The sequence below is a fragment of the Tasmannia lanceolata genome, unplaced genomic scaffold (assembly GCF_043159265.1).
Source record: "Tasmannia lanceolata isolate RefF3 unplaced genomic scaffold, GAP_Taslan_0.1 ptg000015l, whole genome shotgun sequence".
Classification (NCBI taxonomy): domain Eukaryota; kingdom Viridiplantae; phylum Streptophyta; class Magnoliopsida; order Canellales; family Winteraceae; genus Tasmannia; species Tasmannia lanceolata.
The window spans coordinates 54,652,888-54,665,430 of NW_027518692.1; the positions used below are offsets into that span (position 1 = coordinate 54,652,888).

The 12,543-nt window shown below is 40.8% G+C and overlaps 1 protein-coding gene and 1 long non-coding RNA gene across 2 annotated transcripts; one reads left to right on the forward strand and one right to left on the reverse strand.

Moving 5' to 3' along the window:
* The first annotated feature begins 3,086 nt into the window (after positions 1-3,086).
* On the forward strand, positions 3,087-4,362 carry LOC143846408 (uncharacterized). Its single transcript, XR_013234761.1, has 2 exons — positions 3,087-3,470; positions 3,588-4,362. It is a non-coding gene; the product is annotated as an uncharacterized LOC143846408 (long non-coding RNA).
* A 3,489-nt stretch (positions 4,363-7,851) lies between these two features.
* LOC143892470 (Eukaryotic aspartyl protease family protein) lies at positions 7,852-10,332 on the reverse strand. Its single transcript, XM_077397101.1, has 2 exons — positions 9,072-10,332; positions 7,852-8,393 (listed from the first exon to the last, which is right to left on the reverse strand). The coding sequence occupies exons 1-2, from the start codon at positions 10,210-10,212 to the stop codon at positions 8,035-8,037; spliced, it is 1,500 nt and encodes a 499-aa protein (XP_077253216.1). The 5' UTR covers positions 10,213-10,332; the 3' UTR covers positions 7,852-8,034.
* Positions 10,333-12,543: the final 2,211 nt, after the last annotated feature.

Here is a 12,543-nt window from a genome sequence, read left to right on the forward strand (position 1 = left end):
AATTAGATTCATATTCATGTGTTTGGCTGCACAAACTCTCACTAACCGTTGGGATTTTGAAGGAATTTCATATATTATTTCTCGTTTGGTTGCTAGTATTGCATCGAACTTCCATGAGACTCCTCGGCGTGTTTCTCAGGTAATTATTGGATATCTGTTGAGGTGGAATTCTTGTCCTCCTTATAACTTCAAACTAGATTCCTCTAAAAAGGTAGAATTTTGCTTAAAAATATTGGGAATGGTGTTTTTTCTCTTTTTCTCTCTTTCTCTCTCTTTCTCTCTCTTCCCTTGTTTTCTTTTCTCTCCATATTGGTAATGACACTCCCTACTTATTTTCTTACTATCCGTGTCTATGTCGCGCAACCAAATACTACTTACCACTATTCTCTGAAATAATTCCGGGCAAATACAATGCTTGTTTCCTCCCGTTGCCTTCTTACTCCATCACTCTCCGAGTCTATACCACGCACCTAGAAAGAATAATGATAAATTAATCGAGAGCATAACCAAGAGTGGAACCGAACGAATAGCCTTTTCCCATGGAAGCAATCTTTTCCTTTGTTTGGATTCTTGTTTTTTTTAAGTGTCAAAACTACCTCTCCTATGCCATTTGGCGTGGATGGATTTGTTCGGCTCCACTCTCGATTCCACTCCCGGTTTGCAAACTGTATTAACCTTTTGACAGCTCTTTAAACACTAAAAGACAAAATGGCTTAGTGAAAATATCAAAACATGGTTGTGCCGAATGCCGATATCGTTTACCTATTTTAATTAAAATTTTAATTTAATTTTTTTCATTCCATTTAAGCGTAGTTGGAATAGGAATGATAATAGGATGCCGGTTCTGATTCATCTTTCCAAGCCCAACTTTTCATGTTGATCCCAACTTTTATTGTGTCCACCCCATCTTTTTCCCTTCTTGTTCTTCTTATTTTATATTTTTTCAATGCCGTCAATTTTTCTTTCCTTCTTCGTTCTTCCTCCTCCTTTTCTTCTATCTCTTCCACTTCTTTTTCTTCTTCATCTTCCTCTTCTGATTTGTAGCTAAGTTACAGCAATGGCCGGGCGTGGTGGTGATAAAAAAAATCAATAGAACAAAAGTTGGCAAAACAGTCTTTGGAGTAACTCTGTTTGGTTGCCGGGTTTTTTTTGGTTATTGGGATTTATGTGGGAGAAAAAAATCCCAGGAGATTGGTGGGAAAAAAAGAAGTCCTAGAAGTATCCCGGTAAAATAAAAATCTCATGTTTGGTTGACATGACTATGGTGGGAAAAAAAAACTATGTTTGCTTGCTTGAACTGTTGGGAAGAAAAAAAAATATTCTCAAGCTTATTTTTGTTCCTGGGATTATTTTGGGATGGGATGAAAAGGCAATCATTACAAAAGTGTGGTTAAAAAATTCACCACACAAGCAATCATTACAAGAGTGGGATTAAAAAAAACCTAGTGCTAAAAGGCAACCAAACATGGGATGGACCAAAATTTTACTAAAACTTCATGGGACAAAAATTTAACTGGCAACCAAAAAGAACATCTGGGAAATGATAACAACCACCCCCTCCCCCGCCCACCCCCACCCTCCCGTTCTCAACGTTATTTGTAAGTTTTAAAGGCAAAGAAAAACGTTTAAAGAGGTGAAATTATCCTCAAGTAGTGAACCATTCTCACATAAACCGTTAAAAAGGGAGTCCGGGAGGGGAGGGATTTCCTAAACAAACGGAGAAATGAGAAGCGTTGAAGAACAAGCCTTTATACTGCTAGCAATGGGAGATTTAGATATATGTTCCATTCATGGTGGGTTCCACTCGTGACCATTTTCCGGACTTCGTAGGGGTGAATGAATGGTGGAGATTGTGGACTGCGAAAATGTGCATAAGACGAGCCGCAATAGCTGTCGTTTTTCCATGAAAAGTCTTTTACCCTAGGCCAGCCCACAGTAGATGTCTTTTTTCCTTGAAAAGTCTCCCTTTAACACTGCAATCCAAATATGGGCTAGTCCACCTTTTTTTGTAACATGATATATTCGCACCCTTTTCTTCCCCGGTTCACCCCTTCTAGTGTATTTATAAAGACTCTTTTCTGCACTACAAGGGTTGGAATCCAAAGATGGCTAAAGTCAGCCTTTTTTTTTGGGACATGATATATACGCCCCCTTTTCTTCCCCTATTCGCGCCCTATAGTGTATTTATAACTACTCTTTTTGCACTAGAAGAGGTGGCCCGGGGAAGAAAAAAAAGTGTGGTCCCGCAAAAAAAGTGGTTCCGCCATTTCTGGATTGACATAAGGAATAGGAAAGAATTGTAGAGTGTGAACACCGCGAGAAGGAATGTGGGAACGGAAAATCAAAGGCATGAGATTACTCGTAGACTAGTAGTAGCTTCATTTGGGGAAGTCAAGTGACTAGATACACATCAACTTTCTTCGCCGGATGTTCCGGCATTTAATTTCGCATTGAGTTTCTCACTGTTTGACTATAGTGAGACAAATTCGTGACAATATTTTTCCTTGAAAATCAAAATTTCCGTGATTACGTAACTCAGTTTCTTCATTCAAAAATTTAAGAAATACAATCTATACATTTGGGGGCTATTGACTAATATAGCTGGTGGCCACATTTTATTTAAATTATTACGCTCCGATTGGTTGTCATTGGGTTTTTATTTTCTACGAAGTTTGTTGGAGAATAGCTGCCACCTAAGACAAATTCCTCATTTGGTTTTCAAAATAGCATTGGACTCCCCTTTTACTTACTTGGATTTCTCCCATGTAATAATTGATTGTCTAGTGACATAGAATCCTTGTCCCCTCCTTATAAGTTTTAAACTAAATTATTCCAAAAGCAAGTACTCTTGGTTGAATTTTCTAGGGAATTGTGCTCTTTCTCTCTCTCTCTATCGCTTCTTTCCCTCCCTCTCTTCTCTCCCTATATTGGTAATGGCACCCCTACTTATTCTCCGAGTATATGCCGTGCAACAAAACACTACTTACACTATTCTCCGAGGTAATTCTAAACAAATCAAAATGCTTGCTTCCTCTCTTTTGACTTCTTTTGACTTCATGCTCTACCGCTCTCCCCGCCACCCCGAGCAAACGGACCATTAGTGTATTTGATGAGGGTGGGATCCGATCCCCCGAGATCACGACACATTGTGCAAGATCGAGAAATATCCAAACCCCATCCACACTGTAAGTCAGAAGGTGGCAGGAATATATGTACCCCACATGTCCACAGGAGCTTTCACCATGGCCAAATCTCAATATTGTCACCATCAGAAGGACTCCACCATACACTAACAAATAGGAGCTCCTATGTATCCTGGAAATCTCTCCAACAATACACGGTGCCGTGCCGCTGTTACATCACGCCCGAGGGGACGGAACCTCCTACAAAAAGGAACCCTCCTCTCCATTCAAAGGGACTCTCCATTCAAGGGGACTGGCACCCCACGAGACCGATTCACCACGTTTGAGGTAGGTCTTTACCTTCCTTGCACCAAGCTTTTATTCTGATTGATCTCTTTACTGACTTGAGCGTCTGAGGGTTTTCCCGAGTTCCAATTGCAGGGTGGTCTAACATGTTGTCTATAGGTGCTAGTCACACGTAGGACAAACGTTTGGTGGGATCAGCGCCACCATAGCCATCCGATCGCTTGAGCAGATTTGAGCATCATCATATTGGAGCCTACCGTGGGGCCTGACAGAGCCTCCCCACTAAAAGAGAGCTTGTTATCATGCCTTCCAGCATTAGAAGGCACAATCTCCCCAAGAAAGATTTGCTAGAACCTGAGGAGGCACGTCGTTCCAGGTATTTGGAGATCGAGGTGCTCGCTCGGCAAATGCAAACCGCGGACCGTCGATTGAGTGCCCTCGCCAACCTGGTACAACAACTCGCTGATGCTACGGAGCAGGAAAGATGCCTTGAAACTTGCAACCGGCATAACGACCATCACACCACGAGCTTCCGGGAACCACCCGGGCACGGACTTTGCCCAAGCAGGCTGACGAACCAGGATGGCTTCCCGAACGTACAGCCCGTATCAAGAAACCCTGAAAGACATTCGCCATTATCGTGAGCAGTCTCGCCCAAAGAACCGTGGCAGCATCTCACCCGGACCATCACTTCGAAGGTTCGAACTCCACACATCTTAGGCGGCTTTTTACAAGGTAACTTTTGCATTTTTACATATAAGGACATTTTGGTCTTTTATGACTTAAAAATTCTGCCGGTCACAAATTGATGGCACACGATGATACTCGTAAAATTCACTTAAATGTGATGACGCTATTTGTAAAATTACCATTTTACAATGTAATTTCTGCCTTTTTACATATAAGGACAATTTGGTCTTTTATGAGTTAAAAATATTCTGGTCACAAATTGATGACATATTGACATGAGGAGATTTGTAAAATTCTCTGAGACTGTGATGATTCAATATGTAAATTATTAAACTAAACGAGTGTTTTAAAAAATAAAGCAAAGTAAAATTAATTTTTATTTTGCAAAAACGCCATTTAAATAAATGGTCATGTCTAACACACCTATTAATGGCCACCACACCCGGACAAATATCCCCGTGTCGGCTGATACAGTCCCAAAGAAAAGTTTGGCCAACAAAAGAATCGTCTTCCTAATACCCATCTCATATCTACATTAGATTTTGGGCGATTATAAGTTCGTACCCTTGTCGCACCCCTTTAAAGGAGCGTAGGTATGTAGCATATTATAACGTTTTTTTTAACGTTAGAGGGTTGCTAATTATCCTACAAGGGGTGCAAATTTATCATTGCCCAAGATTTTATACATCTTTTTGTGAGGGAATTGGCAAACCAGTCAAGTGACTTGTGTCGGGGTCTGTTGCATCCCATTCCCAATCACTGAATAATGTTTTACGTTGAAAAATTACTCCTTAAATAAGAGTAATTTAGTTATTTTGATAGAACCCCATTTTCCAATGAAGTGATTGTAGGCAGCTTTGCTGCCTTTGCATCACAAAAACAATAAAATGAATTCACCCCGCTCTAGAGTAAATTCACTCCCTTTTCACCATTTCTGAGCCACATTGAATTGAGAGGACGCACACCGTGACACTGAGATGACCCGTCATGCATAGTGTGACTTACATAGACATGTGTGGCAGAGGGTTTAATTTCGTGGGCCACCGTCTAGAATTGGGCCATATTAGCCATCTGAATAGTAACTATTGGTCTCCAGGTGGGCCCACGAGATCAAGAATCTCCACTGGGCCCAGCATTGTATTATTGAAAAGATTAGCCATTTGTACACAACTGACGGGTAATAGTGTGAAGTTAACGGCCCTCACCCCTTGGACGGACAGATCTCAAGATCTCAATGCTGATATTGAACTAGAGGAATGAAACAAGTGCAAATGACTGCTTTAACCCTGGATAACTTAGGCTGTTGATCTGGTGGGCAGAACCATCTGATCGTACATGTCAAATGGGACTCGCATTTGATGAAGATCAAGATTGTGATCAGGCATTTAGTGGCCCGCCCACTACAGATAGTGGATCCCACCTTTAATTGATCCAAACCGTTCACTGTAGTTGGGGCGCCGCATTGAATAAATAGCGTGGCATCCTTTCCACAACCCTTGCTTTCATGCCACTTAGCACTAGAACATTTGTCAGACCTTCACAACCCGAGAGAGAGAGAGAGAGAGAGAGAGAGAGAGAGAGAGAGGGGGAGGGGTGAATTTATCACCGCCCCAAAATAATAAGTAATATAATTAAGGGAGATTGATATTTTCACTCCCCCTACATTACTCAAGCGCACCCTTTATTATGTGATTTGATGTGAAAAATGGGCAACTTTAATGCTTTTTTTTTACGTCAAATCACGTTATAAGGGGAGCGCATGAGTAATTGCAGAGGGTGAAAATATCATCTCCCTGAATTAATTTCAACTAATTTACCATATATTGTACCACAATAATAACCATCCTCACCTCCATTCTTGTTTCAAAGTCTTTCATTTGATCTGTCGCCACATCTAGACCGTCCATTATCTATGAGAGAAAAGCAGAGCAATATAATAGTCATTTAATTTCGAAGTCGGCATTTATTGGGAGAGAAGCTCAGAAGCCAGTGGTTGAGCCGTTGAGATCTAAACTGACACGTGTTGCTGCTGTCTGTTACCAACCTTGGACCTCCCTCTTGGTTTTTCCATCTACTCCATCTCTGTCGATCCATTCATATCTGGTAGTGGCTCTAAAAAATAACCAATTACTCCGAAAGCTTACTCCAAAAAGATTAAGCTTTTGGATTAATTAGTTGTTTCACATGATATCAGAGCTATAGAGCTATTGCCGCACCGTAACTTCTGGATTCAAAATCCAACAACTCTTTGATAATAAAAATCCACATGTTAGGCACACATAAAAGGGGCCTACACATGCCCGCTGGTAGCCAACCCAAAATAGAGAGGGGCCACATGCGATGAGGATTATTTATAAATGATTAAATAACAACAACTCTAACATCTATTGCTTCCGGAGTAATTGGTTGTTGCATAGAGTTTTAATAGCATAACTCTATGTTAAAGGCAAAGATTATGAGGCCAATGGGCCACTGATATTTCTTGGTGAGCTTGAAAATTGGGATTCTAATGATTTAGGCTTCTAGCCAAAGTGCTACTTTGCAATCAAAGTAAGAAGTACTACAACAACAACAACAACAACAATTACTCCAATTCAGATTAAAATCTTAAACTTCTCTATATGTTAAGTAAGAAAAAAAAAATCGAAATTGGGGTTTCCTTCCACAAAAAAAAAAAAAAACAAAGATATTAAATGACCAAAATTAATAGTCATATCTACTTGACCAACCATACAGTACAAACAAACGCCGAGAGTGTCCTCTCTGTCGAAAGATGGTGATGGTCTGTTGGTCATCAGAAGACAGATCTAATAGGGAAATGATTTCAGCGCTCCAATATTTTGATAAATATGCGCTCACTTGTTTGTCATGTAGTATTTAAAGGGTTTTAAGAGCTTTTTGAGCTCTGACATCCTTTAAATGCTAGACGACAAACAAGTGGAGCGCATGTTTATCAAAACACTGGAGTGCAGAAATCATTTCCCATCTAACATCCACATTGGATTTAAATCTTTAAACAAACGTAGACAGATCTAAAACAGACCATCTAATACCTATTTTGAAGGGCAACCCACCTTTTGCCTGATGCCGTACATGGGTGAAAATTTAGCCTTAAATAGGAGTAAGTCAGATTTTATATGGTGCGTACGTGAAGTCTAGCTGTAGTTTCCGAAGAGTACAGTGTAGCCCACTTCATAGGACGAAAACCGTTAATTTTTTAAACCTAACATAAAAAGTTACACACCATAGATAATCTTGGTAGTACGATCCTAACCCCCGATATGTAGAAGGGACCCCACATGATGAAAACCTCTATAGAACGGAGGGCTAGGATCATCCTATGAAGATGATCTACAAATGAATGGCTTGTATCATCCTGTAAAGTGGGCCCACTTTTCTTTTTTCTTTTTTTTTTCCCTCAAAGAAGCTGCCTCTATTAGTCATCAAAATAAGAATCCGTGTTTTGTAAGGTCACATACAACCCCTCCACGTGGGTGGGCCCATTAAAGATCCCAATTGCCATTACTCATGTACCAAGATGGGTCCCACCCGAACCCAAATTCAAAGCAAACCCTGCATGCAGTCGAATCGACCCAAGAAAGCCACCTCGAAAAGCAGATTCGTCTTTCACGAGAAAACAAAACCATCACATTAACTAAAAGTAAAACGATTAGAAAAAAAATTTTGTTCCGTTACGGGCGTCTCCATCGAAAAAGCAAAATAAAATCCCTCATAAAGTAATATAATTAATTAATTCATTTCAACTAAACTATACAACACATTGCACTATCAGACAATAATAACCCTACCCCACCTCCATTATTGTTTTTAAACCTCTCATTATCTCTCGTCACATCAGGACCGTCCATTATCTATCAGTAAAAAGCAGAGAAATAGAATCCATTTAATATCTCAGCTAGCATTTATTAGGAGAGAACCCCACAAGAGAGTGGTCCAAATCGAAACTGACACGTGTCCCTTGCTGCTGAATGTTACCGATGATCGATAACGACGAAGTGGTCGGAGCAAAGGCGAAGCAGAAAGTTCCCGACGAGTCCACGGGAACTAGGTAATTAGTCGCCGGAAGTTCCAGGGACTTCCCTTCCGAGAAATGGAATGCAACCGTGGGAACATCCACGCTTGACCTATTCGAAAGGTCGTAACACGTGTCGAATAGTGCCACACCGGAGGTTGTCGGAAGGTTCTTCGTGCCACTAACAAATGCGTCCCGGAGAGTGTTATATGCGTCGGTCTGGAGACGCGTCACGGCCGTTCCTGATGTTGAAGGCATAAAATGATTAAATAACACGAACTCTAACAACTTAAGCTAAGGAAGAAGAGATTGTTTATTTCACATGACCACTTCTAATAGCTTAAGCTTTTGAATAAATTGGTCCGAAAGAGCTTTTGCCGTTTGGGGTTCAAAAAGCTTTTTTTTCCAAGGTTGTTTAACATGATATAAAGTCTTGGGTTCGAAAATCTTAGCTTTACTGGTTGTTACACATGCTATAGAGCTATTACCTTACATCACGTCTTCACAGGTCTTCTCAGTTTCAAATAGCTTTTCTAGTTGATCACATGCTATACAACTATTAGCTCATGGCACGTCTTGCGTTCAAAAAGATTTCCGGAGAAATTGGGTATTGGGTTCATATGGTATGGAGCTCATATCAGGTCTTCTAGGGTAAAGATATTTGGAAAAATTGGTTTTTTCACATGCTACAGAGCTATTGCCTCATGTCAAGTCTTGGGTTGAAAGATAAATTCAGAAAAATTGGTCGTTTCACATGCAAGGAAAAAACTGTTGTTTCACATGCTAGGAAAAATTGGTTCTTTCACATGCAATGCTGATTTCAAGTATTGGGTTAAAAAAGATTTTCCGAGAAATTGGTTGGTTCACACGAGTGTTGGGTTAAAAAAGTTTTTGAGTGAAATTGGTTATATATTTCTCACCTGAATCCACTATGATCCCACCATTCCCACTCTCATCCATCTCGAAAGAGGATGCCGGGATTGACAAAAGTTGGCCTCCAACACTAATTCCAGTGAGACCCACATAGTAGAATGTATCAAGCTTCTGATTCCTTAGAAGCGGCGCCGCCACAGTAGGGGCGGAGGCCGAATCTCCGCCCCCAAACTGCACTGTTGAAGCCGAGGAAGAATCTCTATTCACAAGACAATAAGAAAAAGAAGTAGCCGAAACTTGTGAAGGAAAAGAAAGTTTTCCACCCCCAAGACCCAACAAACCCGCAGCCCCAACAAATAAACCCTCATTATCATGCCCACACCCGAGAGCTATATTATTGACGGAGGAGGAATCTCCGGCACCGGAAAAGGTAAGAGATTCCGTCACAAAGTCCCCGACCGTGTAGGATCCGTCCCCATACGAGACCTGATACAAGCACGTGTTGTTCCTGCATGAGGAGAGGTCTAGGGTATTACACTGCTGAGAATCGCATGTGAGGGGGGCGAAAGAGGAAGAAGCGGAGGGTTCGAAAATAGGGTCAGATTGTTGGTAACAGTCCGAGCAAGGGCTGCATTGGACCCATGTCACATCGCTACCTGTATCGAGAACCATGTAAGTGGGTTTGGGTGGGTGACCGATTCCGACTCGGGAGAAGTACTCACCGCTTCCTTGACTCGTTCCTGAGATGACCGGTCCTTGTAGGTCTTCCGGTTTTGCTATAGTGGGGTCTGTTTGCATGGGTTTGAGATCGGATTTTTTGATACCTTTGATGGCGAGATCTAGTTTTGTGTTGAGGGATTCGACTCGGGCTGAGTCACGAGCGAGTCGGGCTAGGGTTAGGGTTTTGTAGTCTTTGTGGGTGGTGGGTGTTCTGAGAGAGTCTCGGGAATGGAGACGGAGGGTGAAGGAAGATGAAGAGAAAGATGAAAGTGTTTCCGATTCTTCTTCTGGGTTTAGGGTTTGATGGGTTTTTTGTGAGATGATTTCTAGAGTTTTTTGAAGGGAAGAAGGGACATCTAGTTTTGTGGTTTTGAGAATCTGAGGCGAGTTCCGGCAGAGAACAGTGGAAGAGAAGAAAAGGAAGAAGAAAAATAGGATAAAGCTAAAGGCAAGGCCTTTTTCCGCCATTGTTGACACAGAGAAAAGAAGAAGCTAAAGAAACTGAGCGAGTGTCAAAAAGGTAACGTTGAGAGGAGAAATGGGAGGAGAAGGGTTTCTTTTTATTTTGAGAGAGACGTTATGGGGAAAATGAAGGGTTAAAGTGAAGTAGTGAGAAGGGTGTTTTCAACCCAACTTATTGTCGGAGAAAACAAAGAGACACGGATTTCGGGGGTTGGATTATTCGAAACGTCTCAGATTTGTTTTTTGCGAAGTTGCGCCATTTTCGTGACCATTTTTGCCTACTTTTCAAACGGAGATGTTATCAGAACAACCATATTTTGATATGTGCACGAACACAGTTGTCTTTTCTTCTTTAATTGCCCTGTGACTCTGTGAGAGTGTTTTTTTGGGAAATGTAATAAGTAATAACCTTTTGACAGCCCTTTGAAAGACAAGATGGGTTGTGAAAATACCAGATTTAAAACAGAAAATACTGTAAGGACCGACTATTGGATGATCCAAACTGTCCATATGATGGGCCATAACCTAAATAGGCTATGCCCAAAAATTATTTCCATAAGATGATACTAGCCCTCCGATCTATAGATGAACTGATCATCCTATGGACGTTATGGCTTACATGTACTTCTTCAATCATCCAAACTCTTTTATATAAACCTGAAAGAAGGGTGCTTTGGTTACTGTCCACCATCGTCTTTATTTACGAAACAGAGTACCATTTTGAAAGGGAAATGATAATTCCCCCCCTCCTAATGGTATCTGTGAGAATGGTTCACTCTTTGAGGATAAATTCACCCCCTCTGAAAGTGTTTTCCTATTTTCTTTAAGAAAAATAGTAATGCTAAACTAAAGGATGCGAGTGCAAAAAATCCAGGTGAAGGGCACCCCATTGGATCATCTCCATCCAACTGCGTATTTCATTCCTTTAATAGTCTTGCATTTTTCAATGCCATTATAAATTCTATTGGGTGAGGTGGATCCAATGGACAATGGGGTTGCTCCTAGTGGTTGGGTTTTTGCAAGGACACCCTTCAGTTCAGCATTATTTAACACTTTTTCTTTATCATTGAACACTTTATAGATTGCTTGTTTAAGCTTTTGGGAAGCATAATAATTTCTAGTAAGTAACTACAGATCTGTGTCATTATCAAAACGATATCATTTTTTACTGAGCACTGACTGATAACTCTCACTCTCCCTAACTCCCTCTACCCACTTCATACATGCCAGTTCTTCAATTTCTCATCTCATTCCATATAAAGGATTTTAGCCCTCTTAATCAAAGAGGTTTTTCTTGGGCTTGTCTCAAAAAATTAGCTACTGATGTTTGAGAGGAGAGTTCAAAGATCTCTAATTAAATCTCATTGTTTTCACAAGAGGCTGGGATTTTATGAACTCCAATTTTTTTTTTTTCTCAAGGTGGCATGTTATTTGCAATCTGTGTGCAACATGGGTCGGGCTTAGCCCGAATCCGACACGTTTAACTCGGTTAGGGACATGTGGGGGTATGACCCACATGTAAGGCCTGAGGACAGGACGAGAAGAACAGTGGATTGTATTATTGTTTCCCATCCAACAATATTGAATTATTGAGTAGATTTTTAAAGTAATAGGGTCCGATTAGTAGTGACACCCCTTTTAGTCAAAAATAGGTACGGATGGACCGGCATTCAAGCATCGTGGCAGACCATTCCCTTTTTTGACCCGACTTTTCTGAAGTGACTTCTAGCAGTTACAGACTTGGAATTAAATGTTACTGATATTTGCACTACCATGTTTTTGATAATGAGGCTACTCACATTGTCTTTTATTATTTAACCAGCTGTCAGAGATCATCACAAGTTTCAAAAAAAAAGAGATGATGAATTCGCAGCCCCTGTAGGATGATTCGCACCCCTCATGGTGAATTGGCGTAAAAAACCGTCAGACTTTAACGCTTTTTAACGTCAATTCACATCACAAGGGTGTGAATCATCCTACAAGGGGTGCGAATTTATCATTACGCAAAAAGAAACTCTTACCAACCAAATTTTTAGATAAACTCTGATCATCAAAAACACGATGCAAAAGAAGACACGACTCACCTGAGTTGGCCAAGTATAGGCCATGTTTGGCAACCATGAAAAAAATATTCCATGGAATAATTTTTGGCCCAATTGTGTGTGGAGGTGTTGAGGAGGGCGAATTGAGCAGGTAGTAGTGGAAAGAGCATAAAAAAATCCTTAAAAACTAGTGAAAAACACTTGCCCATTCAAAATTGGCCTTCCGTTTAAGGAGTTTTTGGGTCTTTTTATGCTCCCCTCACTCCCACGCCCTCAAGTCTCTCCCTCTCCCGCC